General features: G+C 39.2%; 2 protein-coding genes and 1 pseudogene across 5 annotated transcripts in view; all 3 read right to left on the bottom strand.

The window, feature by feature from the left end:
• LOC114115345 (UDP-glucuronosyltransferase 2B18-like) overlaps positions 1 to 4,643 on the bottom strand; it is a 31,265-nt gene extending 26,622 nt beyond the window's left edge. Inside the window, exons 1-3 of one of the 2 annotated variants that reach the window (XM_042251472.2) lie at positions 4,393 to 4,643; positions 1,035 to 1,079; positions 74 to 222 (exon numbers count right to left, since the gene is read on the bottom strand). In XM_042251472.2, the coding sequence (XP_042107406.1) occupies positions 74 to 196 (123 nt within the window). In that variant the 5' untranslated portion in view covers positions 197 to 222; positions 1,035 to 1,079; positions 4,393 to 4,643. Of the gene's footprint in view, positions 1 to 73; positions 223 to 1,034; positions 1,792 to 4,392 lie in introns of those variants that run through there. The other variant, XM_042251471.1, reaches the window with a different exon arrangement.
• Positions 2,497 to 10,784, bottom strand: LOC121819786 (UDP-glucuronosyltransferase 2B31-like; annotated as a pseudogene).
• Positions 10,785 to 18,671: 7,887 nt separating this feature from the next.
• Positions 18,672 to 26,733, bottom strand: part of LOC114112219 (UDP-glucuronosyltransferase 2B18-like) — a 30,757-nt gene continuing 22,695 nt past the window's right edge. For all 3 annotated transcript variants that reach the window (XM_060417158.1, XM_042251473.2, XM_042251474.1), the window contains one exon: positions 18,672 to 19,332. In XM_060417158.1, coding sequence (XP_060273141.1) covers positions 19,053 to 19,332 — 280 coding nt within the window. In that variant the 3' untranslated portion in view covers positions 18,672 to 19,052. The remainder of the gene's footprint in view (positions 19,333 to 26,733) is intronic.

The raw sequence follows: 26,733 nt of genomic DNA on the forward strand, positions 1-26,733 counted from the left end.
CTAAATAAAGAATGCAGAATATTCCTATTGAAAACACAAAGTTCACGTAGAACAGCAAGGAGGAGTAGGTGACCTTAGGCAGAGGCTTGGCAGGTTTGCAGTGGAGCCCTCCAACAAATTCAACATTTGGTAGTAGTGGACGAGGAAATGAAAAGTCCCAGTAGCTTCGAATGAGCCACATTTCGGCTTTCCCCATCGTCTCTGATAAGGTAGTAGATCTTCCTGAAAGTAAAAAGGAAAACAACAACAAATGTTTGATCAAATGAGACTATTGTCATATGCATATATTAGATAATTTTTGTAAAGGAACTTGGGATGTTTTGGAGCGATATTTGAATGTGTCTGTTTCTTGATAAATCTATACATAGCATAGTATAGGATAATAAAGTATATCTGGAATACATCTGTTTCTACATAAGCAGAAACAATTTCTAAAAGCTAAGTGGATACTTATACTACAAATATGTGTATAACTTTCAATGTACATGTCTTCATTTATCAAGACAGTTTATGAGATTCTTAATGACTTTAAGTTAAAAAAAGAAGTTTTGTAAGTTGGATAGTAACTTACAGATGTCCTAGGTACTTCAGTCTGTGGTAAATGACTTCCTGGTATCCGATACTAGTAATGGGCTTTACCCTACCCTCTAATTTAAGTGTTTGCATAATATTTGTTAGACTGAGGGTCATTTTATATTTTTATTTCACTGTTTCACTTATTTGAGATAAATTTTTGTGAATTTATATTTAGACAAACTCAACTTCCAAGGCACTAGGAAAAATAAGACTTCATTCTACCAACTAAAAACATGAATTACCTAGTCGTTTCGCTGCTAAGTGATAACTGACTCTTTTCAACTCCGTGGACTAAAGCCCAACAGGCTTCCCTTTCCATGGGATTTCCCAGGCAAAAACACTGGAATGGAATGCCATTTCTTTTTCCAAGGGATCTTTCTGACCAAAGGATCAATCTTGTGTCTCCTGCCTTGGCAGGTAGATTCTCTACCACTGAGCTACCAGGAAGCCCAACTTACCTAGTACTTCACTGTAAAACTGATTCCACTTCTTATCGTTGTATGCTGTGAAGAAAAGGTCAAAATAAAGTGTGTAAAACATATTTTTGACCCTCTCCATGAATGTCATGCGATCACTTAATTCTGAAAACATAACAGGTACATAAGATGGTGGGAATGGAAGTCTTCCGCTATTCTTTTCAATTATATGGCCAGGTGAGGTGTAATGACTGTACACGAATGGTATCTTAAGTAATTCAGCCAGCAGTTCACCACAGGGTCCAACGGCATCTGCAATAAGGATATCAAACCTTGATTCCTGTAGTTTTGTCATTAATTTCTTGTTGGAAACAGCGTCTTTACACATCCTTAAAGCAGTATCAAAAAATTCCCAAAATAAACTTTTCACTGTTGCCAAATAGGACCAAAAGGAATCTTTTGCCACATATGTCCATTCCTCAAGAAGACGTTCCATAAAATTCTCATAATCACTTTTTGTTAAAGTTGTAGGAAAAGTCTCAAATCTCATAGTAGATGGTTTGCTGGAATTAGGAATAGTGGAAGCTGAAGATATCAGAACAGTCACCTCATGACCCTTCATGACAAGTTCCTCCAGAATTGTCTTCATATTCATCCAGTGACTAAATTCCACTGGCCACACCAGCACCTTTCCACAACTCCCACCGCTAAAGCAACAAGTCAGCTGTAGCAGCAGCAGAAGCAAGAGTCTTTTCATAGGCATCTTGCTCATATGCAGTCCTTTAAAAATAACTACTGTAATCTTTTGCTATTGCTCAGGCTTATATCCAGAAGTCATCAACCAGAAGTTAAATTATAACTCCTATTCCTTAAAAAAGTAGATTACATGAATAGTCAGCAGATGTGGAAATCAAGTGAAAAGGCAAAGTGCAGAATGTTTCCAGATTATACAGTGTGTTTAGTATTGATTTGTCAGTGCTGTCACCCTTCTTGTACACACACATCAACTATATTCTATGAGAAAGAAGACTAACTAGTGTAAAACAATAGCAAATGAGAGGCTCTTGTGTCTGCAGTCACTTTGACACAGAATTAGAGATAAGGTGACATCAACAAAATGGAGGGTTATGAGGTCACAACAATTGTATCCCTCACAGAAACAGCAAAAACAATAAATGATCAACTGCAAATCATGTAATTTATTTGGGGAAAGTTCTGGACTAAAATGAAAAAGCAGCAGAAATCCTGCAGTTTGCAAAGGCTGAAGATGTGTGTTCTGATTTTTTTAGTGTAATGTATTAATTCTAAAGATATCAATTAAGTTTGACTGGTCAATTGTATAATTTATGATCACTATTGCCATATTGATTATTTTGTCTGAACGATCTGCCTACTGATGACAGTGGCCACTTAAAGCAGAAGGAGACAACAAAAGATGAGATGGTTAGATAGCATCACTGACTCAATGGACATGAGTGTGAGCAAACTCTGGGAGATGGTGAAGGACAGGGAAGCCTGGTATGCTGTGGGCCATCAGGTGATGTTATCAGGTTGATCAGTAAACATAGGAAAGCCCACCATAGGGATCTCACGGCAGATGGCCTTGTAAGTGCTGTTGGTTCTACCATGAGTTATAAAGCCTTTGGTTTTTGGATGATCTATCACTGAGTGACATTCAGTACAATTATTAATAATAATTCAGAATAAAACAAGAAATGGGCCTTATAAGGCACTGTAAAAAGCAATGTTTTTAAGATAACAGATGGTTACACACAGGAAACTGCATTTAAATTGCTTTCAGAACTCACAGCCAGAAACTCCTGTCTGCTGGAGAGATAAGTGATGACTTCATGAAAGAAATGCTTTGTCACTTGGATTTCACAAGTGAATTCAAGATTGGCAGAAAAACAACTTAAAAAACACTCTGGGTAAAAGAAACCACATATGCATAAAAAGGGGGCATTCAGAAATATATTCTCTAAAAGATTAAGGAAGTCATTTAATCTGATAAGAATGGTGTCAAAATCACCGAAAGGGTAATGGTAGTAACTGTGGAACCAAAGAAAAGAGAATCTTCATTTTATTAAGAAATATGCTACCTCTTCATGGAAATGATTGTGGATTTCATTTCTGTAGAAAATGGAGAGTCACTGGTAATAAATAAGGAGCTATTCTTTATCAGTAGTATTTAAAATACTCCTACACAGGAGAACCAATAGGTGCAAGGAAACCATTCAGAGGTAGAACAGTAACCCATTAAGCCACTCACTGTTACAAGCAACTACAGGCAAAAGGAAGATATTTTAATTTTGGGCATAAGGGATATGACCAATGTATAATACAGTGCCAACTATGATATGTTCTCCTTCTCCCCTCTAGTGTTGGGAGTGAAAACACAGAAGTAAATTTTCTTTCTGAATGTCTTAATAATAAACACTTGATAAGTTTGTTTCCTATTGAAGTACTATCACTCTGCTCAGCTGTTAATCATGTTTTTAGGATTTGTTCTGCCAATATTTACCAAGAAGGTCATTCTGGGGGAATTCAGTTATACAGACAAATATTGGGTCCTAAGGTGTCTGGCTTTTTGCCATCATATCTCCATAGAACCTGTTAGGGTAACAAAAATACCTTATTCAATTAGTTTAAAGTTATAGCATTAGAATTCAAGAGATTAAAAGATAACATTAAATGTCTTCCATATGGCACGTAAGGAAGAAAGGATGCGCGATCATAAGCAACGATAACTATTAATGCACTGACATCAGTAGGAATAGTTATATTTTACATACTTATTACTATATTCATTCAGCTATGGAGTATAATCATGACCATTTACACATGATGGCATAGACAAATGATGTTTACATTTACAAATGAAGCCTTTTTTTGTAATTTGTAAGTATCAATAAACTGTTGAAAAAGTTCCAACTTTGTGATAATAAAATTTATTCAGCTGACCATGAACACTTTAACAATGAACCGCAAAGGAGTGACAGTGTCAATCTGTAGTTTCTATGCCCAGTACAAAAGTAAGGTACAGATTTTGGAATTCCCAATCAATTCTCATACTCTGGATTATAATTTATAGTGTTTAACCTCTATCTGCTCTGGAAATGTAAAGTAAGTCTATCAGCAAAGAAACAGCATAGGTCATTAGGAGAAGATCACAATATCAGAGAGCAAACTATAAAAGTAGTTCAAAATATCCAAAGACCTCAGGGGAATTTTATGTATTAGAAAATAAGGTACCACTCTATTTTATGGAGAAAGAAGTTGCTGAATCTTTTCCATGCCACTTTCCTTATGCTTGATTCCTTCCTACAGTCCCTCTCCCTCCTCAATCAGAAGGAGCAATGTGACAGGTTAGAAGCAGAGTCCATTAAGTGCCAGACCTTACCATGCACAGAGCTTACTTAAGGGCAGGACCCCGTCTTCTCTTCAATCTTCCTGATTTAGACTTTGTCAGGACCAAGTCACCAAGGTGGCTGATGTTTATCTTTCTCTAAGTCACTGTGTCTGGATGGGATCTGGAGGTCTCTTAGGGAGCCCTGACCATCCGTTCTCTGAATAGCACCCTACAAAGCACACTGATAGGGCTATTTTGAAATTTAGGGGAAATGAAAGGGGTCAGGATTATCTGGCAAGTACAGTCTGCACGATGCATTCCAGTCTTTTATCACTGTTGCATAATGTCTTTGTGCTACTGCACTTACTGTTAAAATTTAACTCCAGAATAATTGTATGTTTACTGTGTCTTCAAGAGTCCTTCAATGAAAAGGAACAAATGACGAAGCAGAATTTGATGGTTTATTTTCCTGCCCACAACCCCATTATAATATCAAAATTCATACTGGATCTCTTAGATATGTTCCATTTCGATAATGTTAATCCAAAATATTGTTAATAACTGATACTCTAAACTACCGTCAGTCAATCAGTTCAGTCGCTCAGTAATGTCCCACTCTTCACGATCCCATGAATTGCAGCACGCCAGGCCTCCCTGCCCTTCACCAACACCTGGAGTTTACTCAAACTCATGTCCATGGAGTTGGTGATGCCATCCAGCCATCTCATCCTCTGTCATCCCCTTCTCCTTCTGCCCTCAATCCTTCCCAGCATCAGGGTCTTTTCCAATGAGTCAACTCTTCGCATGAGGTGACCAAAGTATTGGAATTTCAGCTTCAGCAGCAGTCCTTCCAGTGAGCACCTAGGACTGGTCTCCTTTAGGATGTACTGGTTGGATCTGCTTACAGTCCCAGGGACTCTCAAGAGTTTTCTTCAACACCCCAGTTCAAAAGCATCAATTCTTCAGCACTCAGCTTTCTTCACAGTCCAACTCTCACATCCGTATATGACCACAGGAAAAACCACAGCCTTGACTAGATGAAACTTTTTTGGCAAAGTGATGTCTCTGCTTTTGAATATGCTATCTAGGTTGGTCATAATTTTCCTTCCAAGGAGTAAGCGTCTCTTAATTTCATGACTGCAATCACCATCTGCAGTGATTTTGGAGCCCCCCAAAAATAAAGCCGGACACTGTTTCCACTGTTTCCCCATCTATTTCCCATGTAGTGATGGGACCAGATGCCATGATCTTCATTTTCTGAATGTTGAGCTTTAAGCCAACGTTTTCACTCTCTTCCTTCACTTTCATCAAGAGGCTTTTGAGTTCCTCTTCACTTTCTGCCATAAGGGTGGTGTCATCTGCATATCTGAGGTTATTGGTATTTCTCCCAGCTATCTTGCTTGGTACCAGCTTGTGCTTCTTACAGCCCAGTGTTTCTCATGATGTACTCTGTATGTAAGTTAAATAAGCAGGGTGACACTATACAGCCTTGATGGACTCCTTTTCCTATTTGGAACCAGTCTGTTGTTCCATGTCCAGTTCTAACTGTTGCTTCCTGACCTGCATACAGGTTTCTCAAGAGGCAGGTCAGGTGGTCTGGTATTCCTATCTTTTTCAGAATTTTCCACAGTTTACTGCGATCCACACAGTCAAAGGCTTTGGCATAGTCAAAAAAGGAGGAATAGATGTTTTTCTAGACCTCTCTTGCTTTTCCCATGATCCACTGCTGCTAAGTCGCTTCAGTCATGTCCGACTCTGTGACCTCATAGACCCCATAGACCAGCCCACAAGGCTCCCATATCCCTGGGATTCTCCAGGCAAGAACACTGAAGTGTGTTGCCATTTCCTTCTCCAATGCATGAAAGTGAAAAGTGAAAGTGAAGTCACTCAGTTGTGTCCAACTCTCAGCGACCCCATGGACTGTGGCCCACCAGGCTCCTCCGTCCATGGGCTTTTCCAGGCAAGAGTGCTGGAGTGGGGGTGCCGTTGCCTTCTCCACAGATGTTGGCAATTTGATCTCTGTTCCTCTGCCTTTTCTAAATCCAGCTTGAACATCTGGAAGTTCACAGTTCACGTTTTGCTGAAGCCTGGGTTGGAGAATTTTGAGTATTACTTTACTAGCATGTGAGATGAGTGCAATTGTGCAGTAGTTTGAGCATTTTTTGGCATTGCCTTTCTTTTGGATTGGAATGGCAAACTAACCTTTTCCAGTCCTGTGGCCACTGTTGAGTTTTCCAAATTTGTTGGCATATTGAGAGCAGCACTTTCACAGCATCATCTCAGGATTTGAAATAGCTCAACTGGAATTCCATCACTTCCACTAACGTTGTTCTTAGTAATGCTTTCTAAGGCCCACTTGACGTCACATTCCAAGATGTCTGGCTCTAGGTGAGTGATCACACCACTGTAGCACTTGTCATATATATTTTAGTTTTCATAAATGTTTGAGTGAAGTTGGAGTTATCATAATAATTTACCTTTCTTGCAGAAATTGTCTGTAATCACACCTTTTATATTATTTAAGTGACTCATTAAATATTTTTCCACTATTAAATTACTTTGCTTACCTTTTGTGGAATCTGAGCAAGAGCTGATGCAATCATATTGGCCCTTTCTTCTGTTGATAACCATTGACTCCAAAGAAAACACCACAATGTCTTTTTCTCCAGAGCGTGGGCAAACTCTTTCACTGCCTGTGGAAAAAAAATTGGCTTCATGTGGGGAAATTAACAAGATGACTCCAGTCAGGGCCTCTCGCCCCATGCTCTCATGCTCTCTCACCCATGTTCTGTAAACAATGAGTTTGCACGGTTACGTAACAGATGAGATCTGTAACAGATGTAGGACTGCATGTGCATATCACGAGGTACTTACTGGTCACAGGCTGCTTTGTGCAGTAGACCGGTAGGAGCTTCACCATGAAAGCCCTCACTGCTGCTGCACTGGGGCTACACTGGTGTGACCCATGCTTATGTTACATGAGATTATGTTAAGGCTAGGTTATGGTTATGTTATGGCTGCTGCTACAGGTACTGCATCAGCCAGGAGAGAAGCTGTGTTATGGCTGCCGTGCCAGTCAGGAGACAGTAAACCTGTCTGCCGTTACTGTGGCTCCTTGAGTCTCCTTCCAGGCTCTTAACTGGTGCCTTGCCTACCCTGGGTTCAGCGAACAGTGTGAGCTGTATGAATGGCAAGAAAACTGGCATCACAAACAAGATCAGCAAGACACTTCATCACAAAGGAGCAACAGCATAGCTAACATATTGAAAAGATTGCTCCAAACATCTCAGCTCAGTTCACTTCAGTCTCTCAGTCGTGTCTGACTCTTTGCAACCCCATGAAGTGCAGCACACCAGGCCTCTCTGTCCATCACCAACTCCCGGAGTTCACTCAGACTTGTGTCCATCGAGTCAGAGATACCATACAGCCATCTCATCCTCTGTCGTCCCCATCTCCTCCTGCCCCCAATCCCTCCCAGCATCAGAGTCTTTTCCAATGAGTCAACTCTTCACATGAGGTGGCCAAAGACCTGTAGTTTCAGCTTTAGCATCATTTCTTCCAAACAAATCCCAGGGTTGATCTCCTTCAGAATGGACTGGTTGGATCTCCTTGCAGTCCAAGGGACTCTCAAGAGTCTTCTCCAACACCACAGTTCAAAAGCAACAATTCTTCAGCGCTCAGCCGTCTTCACAGTCTGACTCTCACATCCATACATGACCACAGGGAAAACCATAGCCTTAACAAGACAGACCTTATTTGGCAAAGTAATGTCTCTGCTTTTGAATATGCTATCTACGTTGGTTATAACTTTTCTTCCAAGGAGTAAGCGTCTTTTAATTTCATGGCTTTAGTCACCATCTGCAGTGATTTTGGAGCCCCCCAAAATAAAGCCTGACACTGTTTCCACTGTTTCCCCATCTATTTCCCATGAAATGATGGGACCAGATGCCATGATCTTGGCTTTCTGAATGTTGAGCTTTAAGCCAACTTTTTCACTCTCCACTTTCACTTTCATCAAGAGGCTTTTGAGTTCCTCTTCACTTTCTGCCATAAGGGTGGTGTCATCTGCATATCCGAGGTTATTGATATTTCTCCCGGCAATCTTGATTCCAGCCTGTGGTTCTTCCAGCCCAGCGTTTCTCATGATGTACTCTGCATATAAATTAAATAAGCACCTAAAGAGAGAAAACTGGATATATTCTAGAATTATTAGAATTGTAGCTTTTTAAAAGATATTGCCATCTTAATCATTCCTAAAGGTATGCTTCAGTAGCGTTAAGTGTATTCATATAGTGAAACCAATCACCAGAACTTTTTGATCTGGCAAAAATTGAAGTCTATGTCATTAAGAAACTACAATTTCCTCTTTCCTCAGCCTCTGGCAGCCATCACTCTGCTTTATGTGTCTATGAATTTGACTACGCTGGATACTCTGGACTCTTCTTGTACTTGTCTTTCTGGACTAGCTTATTTCATTTAGAGTAAAATTCATCTCTGTTGTGTGGTGTGTCAGAATTTTCTTCTAAAAGTTAAGTAATAGTTTCTTACTTGTCTAATTCAATGAAACTATGAGCTATGCTGTGTATGGCCACCCAAGTCAGATGGATCATGGTGTAGAGTTCTGACAAAATGTGGTCCACTGGAGAATGGAATGGCAAATCACTTCAGGATTCTTGCCGTGAGAACCCCATGAACAGTATGCAAAGGCAAAAAGATAGGACACTGAAAGATGGCCTCTCCAGGTCAGTAGGTGCCCAATGTGCTATTGGAGATCAGTGGAGAAGTAAATCCAGAAAGGCAGAGATTTGGCAGGTTTGCAGAGAAGGCCTCTAATAAACTCAAAATTTGGTAGCACTGAGAGAGGAAATTCTAAATTCCAATAGGTGCCAAGATGAGTCATGTTTCTGCTTTCCTCATTATCTCAAATGTTGTAGTGGGTCTTCCTGAAAGAAAAAACAAAAACAAATCTTTGTTGAAATGACTGTCTTGTCACATACATATATTAGGCAATTTTTGTGAAAAGGCTTGGAATGTTTTGGCCAAAGATGTTTCAAAGTGTCTGTTTTTTGATAAAGCAAATACACCTGGGCACGTATAGTATGCAATACTCATGTACGCATGCTAAATCGCTTCTGTCATGTCTGACTCTCTGTGAGCCTGTGGACCTAGTCGTTCTCTAGGCTGCTCTGTCCATTGGATTCTCTAGGCAAGAATACTGGAGTATTAGTAAGGTAGACACTGACGTTTATGAAGGCAGATACTGAAGTTTAGTAAGGCAGATATATAATTGCTTGGAGAAGTCTTAATCCTTCAAATGGTTGTTTATGGCTTCCTGGAATGCTCTATACTAGTAATGGAACACAGGGTTCTACTTTCAGCATTGCATAAATTTTTCCATAATATTTATGAGTTTGCTGAACCCTGTCATGCCCCCCTCTAGGGGATCTTCTTGACCTAAGGATTGAATCCATGCCTCTTAAGTCTCCTTCATTAAGGTTCTTTACCACTAGTATCATCTTGGGAACCCATAATATATAATGTAGTGTAATATAATAAGAAAACTGAGCTACAGGTAGGAACAAGTAGGAACAAACAAGTAGGAATAGTTTCTAAGTGCTACCTAGATACTATTGCTTCAAATATCTGTGGGACTCTTTAATATATGTGTCTTCGTTAATCAAAAATTTTACGAGGTTTCTAGTGATGCTTTCTAAATTAAAAAAAAAAGAAGTTTAGTAAGGTAGATATATAATTTTTTGGAGAAGTCTTAATCATTTAAATTGTGGTTTATGACTTCCTGGAGTGTTCTATGCCAGTAACGGAACACAGGGTTCTACTTGCAGTATTCCATAAAAGTTTCCATAATATTTATGAGTTTGCTGAATCATTTTATATTTTCATTTCCTTATTTTACTTAGAGGAGACAAGTTTCTGTGACTTTATGTGAATTCACTTTCAAGTGAACTAGAAAAAATAAGATTTCATGCTACCAACTAAAAACATGACTTACCTAGTATTTCACTGTAAAACTTACTCCATGTGTTCTCATTAAACATTTGGAACTAAAAATCAAAATAAAGTACATATGTTTTTGACCCTCTCCCTGAATGTCATATGACGCCTAATTCAGACAACATAACAGGTGCATAAGATGGTAAGAATGCAAGTTTTCCACTAATCTTTTCCACTGAGTCACCATACAAGAAGCAGAGATTGTACAAATAAAGATACTTTAGGTATCTCAGTGAGAAGCTCACTCCCCATAGGATCCGATGGCATCTGCAAGAACAACATTAAACCTGATTCCTGTGTTTTGTCATAAGTCACTTGTTAGAAACAACATCTTTACAGAGATCCTTAAAAACATCAAAAAATTCCCAGTATAAACTTCTTACTAATGAAAAATGTGTCCAAAAGAAATCTTTTGCCAGATATGTCCACATGCTGACCAAATGCTTGATAAAATTCTTACAATGTGCTGTGTGCTGTGCTTAGTTACTCAGTCATGTCTGACTCTTTGGGACTCCATGGACTGCAACCTGCCAGGCTCCTTTAGCCAGAGGAAAAGTCTCATATTTAATAGGAGATGATTCATTGGGATCAACTAGAATGGAAGTTGGAGGTGTCAGAACAGTCACCTCATGAACCCTCCTGACAAGTTCATCCAGAACTGTTTTCGTATTCATTCAATGACTGCATTCCATTGGCCAAACCAGCACCTTTCCACAACTTCTAGAGCTAAAGTAGCAAGTCATCTGTTGCAGTACCAGAAATGAGAGCTACTTCATAGACTTTTTGCTCCTGCAACTCTTACTGCATTCTTTCACCAGTGCTCATGCATATAGAAAAGGAGAAATCAATCAGGAAGTTAAAGTATAATTCCTGATTTATAATAAGAGAGTTTATGTATTTATAACATAATACAACTCAACTAAGTACATTATGTTAATTGTCAACAGAAGTGGAAAGCAAGTGAAAGGGCAAAGAGTAAAACACTTCTAGGTTATACAGTGTGTTCAGTATTGTCAGCGCTGCCACTGATCTAAAAGTCGATGAGTTTACACATGCAAATCCACTGTTATGTAAGAGACAAGACTGGCCTGAAAACTGTAGCAAGTGAATGTCTGCAGTCTCCTTCAATCAGAGTTAGAGTTAAGGTGATGGGTTATGGTCCATAGGGTTGCAAAGAGTCAAACGTGACTGAAGCAACTTAGCATGCATGCACACAGCAAGATAGACCATTTGAAAGTTTCAACACTTGTATCTCCCACAGAGAAATAGCAAAAAGTATAAATAGTGAAGTGAAGTCGCTCAGTCATGTCCGATAGTGAACAATATGTTGGGAAAGCTCTGGACTATAATGAAGAAGCAACAGAAACCTGGCACGATTGAAAACTGAGAGTGGTCATATAGAAAACATGGGGCTGATTTTACCTGCATTACCCCATCCTCCAGTTCAGAGATTCTGGGTCTTGTGGCTAAGATCAAGTGTAGTATTGGGACTTCCTAGATGGCTCAGTAAAGAATCCACATGCAACGTGAGAGACCCAGGTTCAATCTCTGAGTTGGGAAGGTCCCTGGAGAAGGGAACGGCCAGAATAAGGTATTCTAGCCTGGAGAATTTCATGGACTGTATAGTACATGGGGTCGCAAACAGCTGGACATGACTGAGCTACTTTCACTTTCAGGCGGCTCAGTGGTAGAAAGAACCCCCCTGCCAATGCAGGAGATGCAAGAGACACGGGTTCAATCCCTGTTTGGGAAGATCCCCTGGAGTAAAAAACAGCAAATCACTCCAATACTTTTGCCTGGAAAATTCCATGAGCAGAGGAGCCTTGTGGGCTTTAGTCCATGGGGTTGCACCAAGTTGGACATGACTGAGCGACTGAGCACACAGAGTTCAGCACAGCTTGGCACCAGCAGAGATTCTGTCAGAGTAAGTTCCCTGCATGGGGAAGAGTAGTGTCAGAAAAGACCAGCAAGCCTCACTATCATAGGTGTTTGCAGCCTGTGTTACTGAGGAGTTCCACAGTCTTCTCCAACTCTGAGTCCAGCCACAGAGCTGCCGCGTCTTTGCTGCTGTGTCTTTCCCGAGGCTGGAACTGTCCCTGGGGTGGGACCTGACTCCTGGGGCCCTGTCAGTCCTGTGCCTGGCTTTTTCTGATTGGGATGCCACAAGCCTTGTGGTCTATGTGAGAGGAGCTGCTGCACTGCAGCCCACCCCCAGGTTCCAAGCCAGTTCTTTTCCTGGTATAACTGGCGTTGGGCTTCCCTGGCAGCTCAGTTGGTAAAAATTCCACCTGCAAAGCGGGAGACGTGGTCAATCCCTGGGTTGTGAAGATCCCCTGGAGAAGGAAATGGCATTCTTTCCACTATTCTTGCCTGGGAAATCCCATGGACAGAGGAGCCTGGCAGGCTATAGTCCATGGGGTCATAAGAGTCGGACACAACAGGCTGACTAAACCACCACTGCAAAACTGGGGACATGCTGCTACCGCTGTAGACCTTTGGTGGCAAAGTAATGTGTCTGCTTTTGAATATGCTATCTAGGTTGGTCATAACTTTTCTTCCAAGGAGTAAGCGTCTTCTAATTTTATGGCTGCAGTCACCATCTGCAGTGATTTTGGAGACCCCCAAAAATGGTGTGGCTCAGAGGCCATGGTTTAATAGCCCCTGGTTTGTAATGTAAACCTATCTATCTATCATCTCTCTATGTATCTTTTGGTGTAGTTTTACAATTTTGTCTGAGTTTTAGGTGCATAGCATCATGATTCAGGATGTTTTGTAGATTATACTCATCATCATTTATTACAAGATATTGGGTATAATTCTCTGTGCTAGTCAATGAATTCTTATTGCTTATTTTATGTTTAATAGTTTATATTTATAACAGTATACTGCTAATTTTTCTTCCCCTTCTCCAGTTTGGTAACCATAAATTTATTGTCTATGTCTATGAAGCTGATTCTATTTTATATATAGATACATTTGTATTACTTTTTAGATTTCACATATAAGTGCTATAGTATTTTTATGGATGACATATTTCACTATGAATGATCTTTTCTAGGTTCATCCATGTTGCTACAAATGGCAAATCTTTATTCTTTCTAAGGGTAATATTCCTTTGTATATAAATCCCACATGTTAAGACAATTATCTGTTGTTGAGCACTTACTTGGCTTCCATATTTTGGCTATTGTAAATAATGCTGCTATGAATATTGTGATTCATGTAGTAGTATTTCAGTGACTTAAATCCACACTGTCTGTGTTCAGAGTGCAACCTCTTAACCATTATGGTATGGGGACTCCCTTTTCTGGGTTATAGTTACTTTCAAAATGTAACATTAACAGTTTCCCATTATTAAGATATATCCTCACTATGATATTATGATAAAAGCATGATTATTGTTTAGGTTATGCATTAGCGCAAAAAACTGCCCTTAGAAGAGCTATTTTTATCTCTCATAGTTCTGTGTGTTGGTGGGGCTCATTCAGGTGATTCTTGTAATCAGATTCTCAGGTGGTTCCCGTCTTATGGTGACTGGGGCTATGATCATGAGGAGCTCTGGTGACCGCTTTTAAATGGCTCAAATTGCTGGAGGGCTGGAACTACTGGGACTTCTTAGGCATGTGTATGTATCTTTCCACAAGTGGTCATTTATCATGGAAACTTTGAGTATGTTACAGACCTACACGGTGAATAGGCAGACAGAGAGATGAAATGGAGATAGTGAGATAGATAGATAGAGAGAGAGATATACAGGCTGAACGACCAAGACAGAGAGGCAGAGACAGGTTTGTGTTGTGTTCCGTAACTGAGCCTTGGAGGTTAGGCTGAAACATTTGTGAGACAGCCTCTAGAGTTACTAAAGTTCAAGAGAGAGGGAATTACTTGAGGGGAGAGCTGGCAGAGTATTTGTAGTCATGACTCAAAAACACTATAAGTATAGATGTAATCCAGCAGAGGTCCCTTAACTATTGTAAAATGCATATAATACTGCTGTTAAAACCACAGTAAAATCAGTAGATTATGTGAGTTAAGATTTTAAAAACTAGTGGAATTATAAATATAAGGTGTTCTAAAAAAAAAAAAAAAAGAGCGTCCTTATTTGACGCATTGAAGAGTGTGCTAAATTTCCAGTAGCTTTGTTTTTTTTTAAATTTAAATTTCTTTATTTCAATTGGAGGCCAACCACCCCACAACACTGCATCGGTTCCACCACACATCAACACGAATCCCCCACGGTCGCACACGCGCTCCTCACCCTGAACACCCCCTCCCACATCCCCCCCAACACCACCCCTCCGGGCTATCCCAGTACACCAGCCCCAAGGATCCTGCATCGAACCAAAAAATTTTATTTTACTTTTGGCCCCAGCATGTGGGATGGGGATCTTAATTCACAGACCAGCGATTGCACATGTGCTTCCTGCAGTGGAAGCTGGAATCTTAACCATTGGACCACCAGTGTAAGTACGTGCTCAGTCACTCAGTTGTGTCCAACAAAGCTTGTCTGTTCATGGGAGTTCCCAGGCAAGAATATTGGAGTGGATAGTCATTTTTCCTCCAGGAGATCTCCCCGACCAAGGAATCAAACCTAGGTCTCCTGCATCTCCTGCACTGGCAGGCAAATTCTCTACCACTGAGCCACCTGGGGAGCCCCTTAGACCAATAGGGAAGTCCTCAATTCAAGGATTCTGAGAGAAACTAATATATTGATAACATGATATGAAAATCTTATGGTTTAATATCTTAAGATAATAAGAACTGAATATTTTGAATCTATATGTTTATTTCACTAATTATTTAATATCACATAATAAATAAATGAAAAGATTATTATGACAGGTCAAAAATGAAGAAGTATATAGAATAAAAATTTAAATTGTTTTCATTGGAAATTCAGTTCAGTTCAGTTCAGTTCAGTCGCTCAGTCGTGTCTGACTATTTGTGACCCCATGAACCACAGCATGCCAGGCCTCCTTGTTCTTCACCAACTCCCAGAGTCCACCCAAACCCATGTCTGTCGGTGATGCCATCCAACCATCACATCCTCTGTCATTCCCTTCTTCACCTGCCCTCAATCTTTCCCAGCATCAGTCTTTTCCAACGAGTCAGCTCTTTGCATCAGGTGGCCAAAGAACTGGAGTTTCAGCTTCAAACATCAATCCTTCCAGTGAACAACCAGGACTGATGTCCTTTAGGATGGACTGGTTGGATCTCCTTGCAGTCCAAGGGACTCTCAAGAGTCTTTTCCAACACCATAGTTCAAAAGCATCAATTCTTTTGCACTCAGCTTTCTTTATAGTGCAGTTCTCACATCCATACATGATCACAGGAAAAACCTTTTAGCCTTGACTACATGGATGTTTGTTGACAAAGTAATGCCTCTGCTTTTGAATATGCTATCCAGGTTGGTCATAACTTTCCTTCCAAGAGTAAGTGTCTTTTAATTTCATGTCTGCAGTCATCATCTGCAGCGATTTTGGAGCTCAGAAAAATAAAGTCAGGCATTGTTTCCACTGTTTCCTCATCCACTTGCCATAGAGTGATGGGACTGGATCCAGTGATCTTAGCTTTCTGAATGTTGAGCTTTAAGCCAAACTTTTCACTCTCCTCTTTCACTTTCATCAAGAGGCTCTTTAGTTCTTCTTCGCTTTCTGCCATAAGGGTGGTGTCATCTGCATATCTGAGGGTATTGATATTTCTCCTGGCAATCTTGATTCCAGCTTGTGCTTCATCGAGCCCAGCCTTTCTCATGATGTACTCTGCATATAAGTTCAATAAGCAAGGTGACAATATACAGCCTTGAGATACTCCTTTTCCTATTTGGAATCAGTCTGCTGTTCCATGTCCAGTTCTAACTGTTGCTTCCTGACCTGCATATAGGTTTCTGAAGAGTGAGCTCAGGTGGTCTAGTATTCCCATCTCTTGAAGAATTTCCCATAGTTTATTGTAATCCACACAGTCATAGGCTTTGGCATAGTCAATAAAGCAGAAATAGATGTTTTTCTGGAACTCTCTTGCTTTTTTGATGATCCAGTGGATGTTGGCAATTTGATCTCTGGTTCCTCTGCCTTTTCTAAAACTGCCTTGAACACCTGGAAGTTATTGGAAATTCAGTGTATTCTAAAGATTGTTTCCTCTGTGGTCTACAAATTTACATATATTTACATACAATGTGTTTAATTTTATTTCCAAAGATGAGTGTAATGCTTATGTTTTTTAGAATTTCTGGAACTTTTTATTTGTTTAGTAATGTGACACGAGGAGTATTTAACAACATTGCCCATAATTGAACTGTTTTCTTTCATGGCTGTATAACTCATATCTATGTTGTAGATTAGTGTGTTGACAAATTGATAGCCATTTAAGTGCTAGTGGGAATATTCAGTGTGTAATCATGAACATGTACAAGTCTTTCTGCATGACATATAACTAGATAATGAGTTACTATATAAAACAGTGTGTATAAATTTTATTTCAATGGTATTTCCATATTATACTCCCTCAAAATTAGTCCTCCCAGATTATTTGTTCTACAAATTATTTGCAGGAATATTACTTGTTGACAATTTAAATTTCCCAGATTTTCCATACCACCTTTTGTATGTCATTGGCCATTTCGCTTTTGTGAATTTCCTGTTTCTACTTTTCATTTATTTTCATATTGGAGTGCCAGACTTTTCACTGGAGATTTTTAGTTTTTCTTATTGCACAGTGACTACCAACACTTTGTCTATTACCCGTGCTGCTGTGTAGATTTGAGGAAATTTTTGTAAGCCTATATGCTTGATTTAAAAACATTTTCTACTATGGAAATATATGGTTCTACCTTCTTACTTTCTGTTAGTTTTAGTTTTCTTTAAATATGTGTCAGTTATCTAGGTGGGTTCTATGAGAAGTTCTTGGTAAATTTTCCTATAATTCCCCAAACATCAATGTTTCTTCTTTAAAATAAACTATGCCTAAGGCTGATGAATGTTGTTTAAATGTTGTGGATGGTGGTCCCCTTGATCAAAGAGACAAGACTCGTTCCCTGAGCTGGACATTTTGATAATAAACTGCTTTTCTGAGGTACAGTTTTCATCAGTACCTTCAGGTTGTTTTCATTTGATTCACCAGTTTTTTACAAAATTTACGTGATTTTTGTCTTGTGCTCATTGTTTCTGCTTATTTCAGTCATAGTGGACCTAGGTTTAAAGAAAATAATGTCTATAATATTTTCTGTCATGATAAAGGATTGAATGTTTACATGTAAGTGTTATGGGTGGGACGACGCAATAGCTTCCTGAGGAAAGAGACAAAAGAATGAGAAATGCTGATCTAAAGTGTGGTTATGATATAATATAATATGAAAGTGAAAGTTGCTCAGTCATATCCAGCTCTTTGGGACCCGATGGACTGTAGCCTCCCAGGCTCCTCTGTCCATGGAATTCTCTAGGTCAGTGTACTGGAGTGGGTAGCTATTCTCTTCCCCAGGGGATATTCCCAACCTGGTATCAAACCCAGGTCTCCCATGTTGCAGGCAGATTCTTTACTGTCTGAGCCACCAGGGAAGCCCAAGAATACTGGAGTGGGTAGCCTATCCCTTCCCCAGGGGAATCTTTCCAACCCAGGAATTGAACCGGGGTCTCCTGCATTGCAGGCAGTTTCTTTACCAGCTGAGCTACCAGGGAAGCTCATATTATAATGTAATAGTAAATAATTCAGTCTGTGTTCAACAAACCCATTGAATTTCTCATCATATCTGCAAGTAGCTAAGTGGTGCTCTGTCCTGAATTGTAAAAATATACATAGATTTAGATATGTATATAGATATAGATAAGATCATAGATATATTCAGGTAGCTTTGGAGAGAATGAAAATTCAAAAGTCTCTTTAGAGTTCAGGTAATTATTTGCTTAACATACAGTTGAGAGCTTATATCCATTAGCAAAAGCTGGTTATGGGAGTGAAAATAATAGATGAATAAAAGGTGGGTGACAAAAAGAGAATTAGTTCATGAAATTAAAGATTTTTGCAAATATCTCAGTTTTATAGATGGAAGCATGTAGCAGTTGCTACATTTCTAATTCCATGAACACTCCAAAGGCAAATGAGTTTAACTGGATGAAGGCAAGTGTCTTGCCATGGCTTTAGGTAAGAAGTGTTGTTGAGGCTGGATGCACAGTAAAAATGAAGAACTATTAGTGGTCTCACTAATAAAATTAAAGGGTGAATCTTTCAAAAGAATTCCAATTATTGAACAATCTCTATAGCAAGGAAAAGCTATAAAATTCTATACAAAAATGAAGATAAAATTCTGAATATCTACAAAGTAATATGGATACTGTGAATAGACTTTTATTGCTCTGGTTTCTACACCCAACATGTGAAAAACAGTTAAATTCAACCACATCTTTTTAGTATACTTTTGCATTAAAATAATAAATTTCAATACATACCCACATCATTTTATGGAGGAGTTCTACTTATGAGGCAGAACTGCTAGAGCAGCAGTACCCAAACTTTTAGGCCCCAGGAACCAGTTTCGTGGAAGACCATTTTTCCATGGACTGGGATAGGAAGCAATGGTTTTGGGACGATTCAAGCACATTACATGTATTGCACACTTTATTTCTATTATTGCATCAGCTCCACCTCAGATCATCAGGCATTCGATCTCAGAGGTTGGGGACACCTGCGCTGAGTCTCAGATACAGCTAGTCTCTTTTCCCCTTCTTTCCTGTTTTAGCAAACTTCCAGCAACAAAATAGACAACACTTTGTGATGACAAATATGGCAGTTGCCACACAGGCCAGCAGGAACCCAATGACATCCAGAGAGTGGTACTGGAACCAGGTGAGGTCATGGAGAGCTGGCCGCAAGTGCTTGGCTCCTTTGTGGCGCATGACAAACTCGATCCAGAAGACTGCTCTGTCCAAGGGCTTCATAGGCTGATCATGTTGAATGGCTGATAATCTCATCACATTCTCTTTGTAGCTGAAGGAAAATCAAACAGTTATCATTTATGGAATGAGCTATAATAGATAAAAATGTGAAAATTCCTTGCAGATGGTAACAGAGTGCAACACAGAGTGGAAGAAAAACAGATAATTTTCTCTGAGGTGATTATTGAGATATTAGCTTATGGGCTAGGATTCCTTAAATGCACAGTTTTCAAGCTACAAAGAAAAGAAAGAAAATGGGAGAGAACAAGATTGTGCATTCTAAAGAATGGAACAAGCTGTCCCAAAGGGAAAGAAAAGAAAAGAAATTCATAATATGTTTGTCCAAAATTTGAATTATCTCATAAAGAATTGTTAATAGACCTGGTAGATGTATTTCAAAATGTTATAATCTAGATATATCAGGTAAATCAGGGATGAGGTTTGGAGACATGTCCAGACAGGGCTGGTCTTACATTAGTGAAGTGGTGGTTGAGAGTGTGGAAGTAGATTGACTCAGTTTGATTCCTGACTCTTACTTTGTTGGCTGCTTTTTTATTTTTCTATTCCTCTGATTGTTTTTAAGAAAATTAATTTTACTAACGTTTTACTAACATTTAAAAACATTTTTATTTTTTAAACTTTTAATTTTACTCTGGAGGGCTCAATTATGATAGAATCTGTTTCTCAGTTTTTTCATTGTTATATAAAATGGCTAGGAATAGTATCTAATTATTTTGAGAATATTGTATTGATTCTTAGAGGCATTCCTAGAATGCAGTAGACACTCAGTGAATGCTTACTAGTACTGTTGTTCTGGTTCTTGTATTGTTGGTCTGGTTCTTTGTCAGGAGCCTTCTGGAGAAGGCTCAACATTTCACTCTCAGGCATTGCAGACACACTTGTTTCTATTACTGAAATAATGGCAGACTAATAGCCAAGAAGGAAGAATAAAGAGATAGAGCTCATGAACCTTAAATCACAAAGTGCTATAACATGGCAGTGTGGTAATAACAATGGAAGTAACTTTTCTCCCTTTACTGTCAAAAACACAGGAGGAGCACTGGGTTTTTGCAAAGACTGCAGTAATCCTGGAAATATATATTTAATACAAGAGGAATAGACTACAATAAAGAAGTTACTTAAAATGTGTAAAGTAACACTGTTTTACTAAATACAACATGTAGCATATCATGAACTTTCAGTATATTTTCATTTTTGACACCAACATTACATTATTAAAAATTAAAAAGGCATACAAATATACTAGAGATATGTACATTTACATAAAAACAGCAAAAGAAAGATTTGCTTCTTTCAAAAAAAGAAAAAAAGTGCTTTTTATGCTGCTCACATAGGACAATAGCTGTGCTAAAATTGAATTTAAATAACACTGCTTATAAAACACAATGCATTTTGCTGCCATTACTGGCACATTCTCAAAATGCTTCCTTCACAAAGTCATTATGACAAAAAGGGGGAATATATACATCATATTTGTGATATTAATATAATTGTGTCATTGAAATTCATGTATATCCTGAAGTGATTTGGAAATTAATTATTTCTGTTTTCAGAAAATGTGTTTTTTAAATAGGGATATCCCAACATAACTACCTATTCCAAATAAGACAAAAATGAGCACGAATAAAAGAACTCTGAATATACTTACATTTATAAGCTGTATCTACATAGTTGTAATTGAGAAAATTAGAAAATTCTAGTTGTTTACCATGTATGAATGATGGGATCAAATATTATTACAGACTAGCAGATACAGAGAACAATCTATTGGACACCAGATTTGGGGGAGTAGAAACACACAGGTGGGGGAGTAGGAGGCAAAATTACTGGGAATAACATAAGCTCAAGGAGGTGTTATACAACACTGGAAATTTAACCACTATTTGGTAATTACTGTAAATGGAAAATAACCTGTAAAAATTGTGTAACATTTTTTACAAAAAGGAATATCCCAACATATGGGATTCCCTGTTGGCTCAGATTTAAAGAATCGGCCTGCAATGCAGAGACCTGGTTTGATCCCTGGGTCAGCAAGATCCTCTGGAGAGGGGAGTGGCTACCTATTCCCATGTTCTTGCCTGGAAAATTCCATGGACTGAGGATTGGTGGGATACAGTCTATGGGGTCCCAAAGAGTCAAATACAATTGAGAAATCAACACTTTCACTTTTTCATATTAACATATTCTTCCCAAGTCAATTATGTTAGATTTTATAATTCTTCCAAACAAGACAAAATGAGCACAGTAAAAAAATTAAAAAACAAGACAAAACAAAAATATACCCACATTTATAAATAGGATATACATATTTGAAACTGGGTAGTTAGAAAATTATAGCTGTTTATCATTTATCAGAGATGGAGTCAAAATATTAGCATAGAAAACTTGGAAAATAGTAAATGTAATTGGAATTTGAAATGGATTATGTCATGGTGGTTTACTGAAAATAAACTATCTTTTAAGAGTTTAAAATATTTGTGGCGGTCCTAAGATGGTGGAGGAATAGGATGGGAAGACCACTTTCTCCCTCACAAATTCCTCAAAAGAACATTTCAACGCCGAGCAAACTCCACAAAAGAACTTCTGTAGGCTGGCAGAGGACATCAGGCAAGCAGAAAAGCAGACCATTGTCTTCAAAAACAGGTAGGAAAAAATATAAAAGATGAAAAAGGAGACAAAGGAGGTGGGGAAGGAGCTCTGTCCTGGGAAGGGAAGCCCATCCCGGAAGGGAATTTTAAGAAGAGGGTTTCCAAACACCAGGAAAGACTCTCCCTGCCGAGTCTGTGGTGAGCCTTGGAAACACAGAGGGCAACATAACAGGAAGGGAAAAATAAATAAATAATTAAAACCAAGAGATTACAAGCCCACCAGTAACTCCCCCAGGGGAAAAGCAGCACAGACGTCTGCATCCGCCACTAGGAAGTGGGGGCAGGGCAGAGAAGCGCGTCACGGGCTGCAGTGCTTTGTAAGAATCGGGCAGGAACACCCCACTCGCAACCAGAACGATCTAACTTGGGCTAGCAAACCAGACTGTGGGATAGCTACCACGCGAAAAGCTCAAACATAAGACAGCACCAGGACCGAGCACAGAACAAAGGACGGAATGGAAAAAGCTGGCTGCACACCATCCCTGCCGGGGACAGGCAGCCAGAGCCGTAAGGGCTGGAAAGTGGCAATTGCAGACCCAGAGAGACTTCACTTGCCAAACTGCAAGCAGGCTTCTTTGCTACAACTTCTGGGGGTGCTTGACAGTCACCATCTGCCTCACAAGGGGCGCCAGCAGTCCACCCAGAAAACTGAGCAGCAGAGGCAGAAAAGGCGACAAGTCGCAGTGATTGCGCTCTCCAAACTCCTGAGCTACTCGCACCCGGGAAGGGCACAAAATGCAGTCCCAACCGAATCTGTGCCTCTGAGGGCTACCTGAGCACGGAACCAGAGCGGCTTAGACTGGGGAAGTGCACGCAGCCTAGGACCGGCCCTAGAAGGTTCCTGGCTGAGCATTGTAGAGACAGAGCGGTTTGTACGCCATGAGAAGGGACAGGTCCAGCGGGGCTGAGACACTGTGTGCACACGACAGCGCTATTTGTTTGCAGCATCCCCACCTCCCCACAGCACGACCGAACTAGGGAGCCTAAAAAACCAGCAAACAGAAGAAGCTAAACAGACGGAACCGCCTTGGAAGTGACCCCACACTGCCCACAACATCAGAGAAGGGCTAGATATATTTTTACTATTTTTAAAATCATTCCTTTTTTTTTTCTAACTTTTTTTTTATAGTTGTCTTCTATTTCTCCTCTAATTTTTATTTCTATAACCTATTATTACTATTAAAAAAAAACAAACGACTCTTTTTTTTTTTTTAAGGCAAACACCATATATAGTCTTTGGGTGGTTGTTGGTATTGTTTTTGTTTTTAAAATAATTCTTGTGCCTTTTTTTAATCTTTCCTTTTTTTTTCCTTTTTTCCTTTTTCATTCTGCTTCTTTTCTTTAATATTGTATTTTTGAAAATCCTACCTCTACTCTAGATTTTTAATCTTTGCTCTTTGGTTTTTGTTGTCAATTTTGTACATTTAAAAACCCAAACTTCACTACCCAATTTCACCTGAGACCGAGATTACTGGCTTGACCACTCTCTCCTCCATTGGACTCTCCTTTTTCTCCACCAGGTGGCCTCTGTCTCTTTTCTCCCCCATTTCTTCTCTATCCAACTCTGTGGATCCCTGTGTGTTCCAGATGGTGGAGAACACCTAAGGAACTGGTTACTGGCAGGATTTGTCTCTCTCCTTCTCATTCCTCTCTCTTATCCTCCTGGCCACCTCTATCTACTTCCTCCCTCTCCTCTTCCCTGTATAACTCTGTAAATACCTCTGACCATGCAGACTATGGAACGCACATAAGGAAGTGACTACTGGCTAGCTTGCTCGCTCCTCTTTTGATCTCACCGCATCTCATTCCAGTCACCTCTAACTACCCCTTCCCTCTTCTCTTCTTGTAACTCAGTGAACCTCTCTGGGTGTCCCTCAATGTGGAGAAACTTTTCATCTTTAACCTAGATGTTTTATCATCGGTGCTATATAGATGGAGAAGTCTAGAGGCTACTGTAAAAATAAAACTGAAAACCAGAAGCAGGAGGCTTAAGTCCAAAGCCTGAAAACATCAGAGAACTCCTGAATTCAGGGAACATTAAGCAACAGGAGCTCATCAAATGCCTCCATACCTACACTGAAACCAAGCTCCACCCAAGGACCAACAAGTTCCAGAACAAAACACACCACGCAAATTCTCAAGCAATACAGGAACACACACCTGAGCTTCAATATACAGGCAGTTCAAAGTTACTCCAAAACCTTTGACGTCTCATAACCCATTACTGGTCACTCCACTGTAGTCCAGAAAGAAGAAACCCAGCTCCACCCATCAGAACTCCAACACAAGCCTCCCTATCCAGGAAACCTAGACAAGCCACTTATGCAACTCCAGCCACAGTGAGGAAGCTCCATAATAAAGAGAACTCCACAAATTCCCAGAATACAAAAAGGCCACCCCAAACGCAGCAATATAACCATGATGAAGAGACAGAGGAATACTCAGCAGGTAAAGGAACAGGAGAGTTGCCCACCAAACCAAACCAAAGAGGAAGAGGTAGGGAATCTACCTGAGAAAGAATTCTGAATATTGATAGTGAAAATGATCCAAAATCTTGAAATCAAAATGGAATCACAGAGAAATAGCCTAGAGACAAGGATTGAGAAAATGCAAGAAAGGTTTTACAAGGACCTAGAAGAAATAAAAAAGAGTCAATATATAATGAATAATGCAATAAACGAGATCAGAAACACTCTGGAGGCAACAAATAGCAGAATAACGGAGGCAGAAGATAGGATTAGTGAAATAGAAGATAGAATGGTAGAAATAAATGAATCAGAGAGGAAACAAGAAAAATGAATGAAAAGAAACGAGGACAATCTCAGAGACCTCCAGGACAATATGAAATGCTCCAACATTCGAATTATAGGAGTTCCAGAAGAAGAAGACAAAAAGAAAGACCATGAGAAAATCCTTGAGGAGATAATAGTTGAAAACTTCCCTAAAATGGGGAAGGAAATAATCACCCAAGTCCAAGAAACCCAGAGAGTTCCAAATAGGATAAACCCAAGGCGAAACACCCCAGGACACATATTAATCAAATTAACAAAGATCAAACACAAAGAATAAATATTAAAAGCAGCAAGGGAAAAACAATTAATAACACACAAGGGGATTCCCATAAGGATAACAGCTGATTTTTCAATAGAAACTCTTCAGGCCAGGAGGGAATGGCAAGACATACTTAAAGTGATGAAAGAAAATAACCTACAGCCCAGATTACTGTACCCAGCAAGGATCTCATTCAAATACGAAGGAGAAATCAGAAGCTTTACAGACAAGCAAAAGCTGAGAGAATTCAGCACCACCAAACCAGCTCTCCAACAAATTCTAAAGGATATTCTCTAGACAGGAAACACAAAAAGGGTGTATAAACCTGAACCCAAAACAATAAAGTAAATGGTAACGGGATCATACTTATCAATAATTACCTTAAACGTAAATGGGTTCAATGTCCCAACCAAATGGCAAAGACTGGCCGAATGGATACAAAAACAAGACCCCTCTATATGCTGCTTACAAGAGACCCACCTCAAAACAAGGGACACATACAGACTGAAAGTGAAGGGCTGGAAAAAGGTGTACCATGCAAATAGAGACCAAAAGAAAGCAGGAGTGGCAATACTCATATCCGATAAAATAGACTTTAAAACAAAGGCTGTGAAAAGAGACAAAGAAGGCCACTACATAATGATCAAAGGATCAATCCAAGAAGAAGATATAACAATTGTAAATATATATGCACCCAATATAGGAGCACCGCAGTATGTAAGACAAACGCTAACAAGTATGAAAGGGGAAATCAACAATAACACAATAATAGTGGGAGACTTTAATATCCCACTCACACCTATGGACAGATAAACTAAACAGAAAATTAACAAAGAAACACAAACTTTAAATGATACATTAGACCAGTTAGACCTAATTGATATCTAAAGACATTTCACCCCAAAACAATGAATTTCACCTTTTACTCAAGTGCTCATGGAACATTCTCCAGGATAGATCACATCCTGGGCCATAAATCTAAACTTGAAAAATTCAAAAAAATCGAAATCATTCCAAGCATCTTTTCTGACCATAATGCATTAAGATTAGATCTCAATTACAGCAGAAAAACTATTAAAAATTCTAACATATGGAGGTTGAACAACACACTTCTGAATAACCAACAAATCACAGAAGAAATCAAAAAAGAAATTAAAATATGCATAGAAATTAATGAAAATGAAAACACAACAACCCAAAACCTGTGGGACACTGTAAAAGCAGTGCTAAGAGGAAAGTTCATAGCAATACAGGCATACCTCAAGAAACAAGAAAAAAATCAAATAAATAACCTAACTCTACACCTAAAGCAACTAGAAAAGGAAGAATTGGAGAACCCCAGAGTTAGTAGAAGGAAAGAAATCTTAAAAATTAGGGCAGAAATAAATGCAAAAGAAACAAAAGAGACCATAGCAAAAATCAACAAAGCCAATCAAAAAGCTGGTTCTTTGAAAGGATAAATAAAATTGACAAACCATTAGCCAGACTCATCAAGAAGCAAAGAGAGAAAAATCAAATCAATAAAATTAGAAATGAAAATGGAGAGATCACAACAGACAACAGAAATACAAAGGATCATAAGAGACTACTATCAGCAGTTATATGCCAATAAAATGGACAACGTAGAAGAAATGGACAAATTCTTAGAAAAGTACAATTTTCCAAAACTGAACCAGAAAGAAATAGAAAATCTTAACAGACCCATCACAAGCACGGAAATTGAAACTGTAATC

The sequence above is a fragment of the Ovis aries genome, chromosome 6 (genome assembly GCF_016772045.2).
Source record: "Ovis aries strain OAR_USU_Benz2616 breed Rambouillet chromosome 6, ARS-UI_Ramb_v3.0, whole genome shotgun sequence".
NCBI classification, from domain to species: Eukaryota; Metazoa; Chordata; class Mammalia; order Artiodactyla; family Bovidae; genus Ovis; species Ovis aries.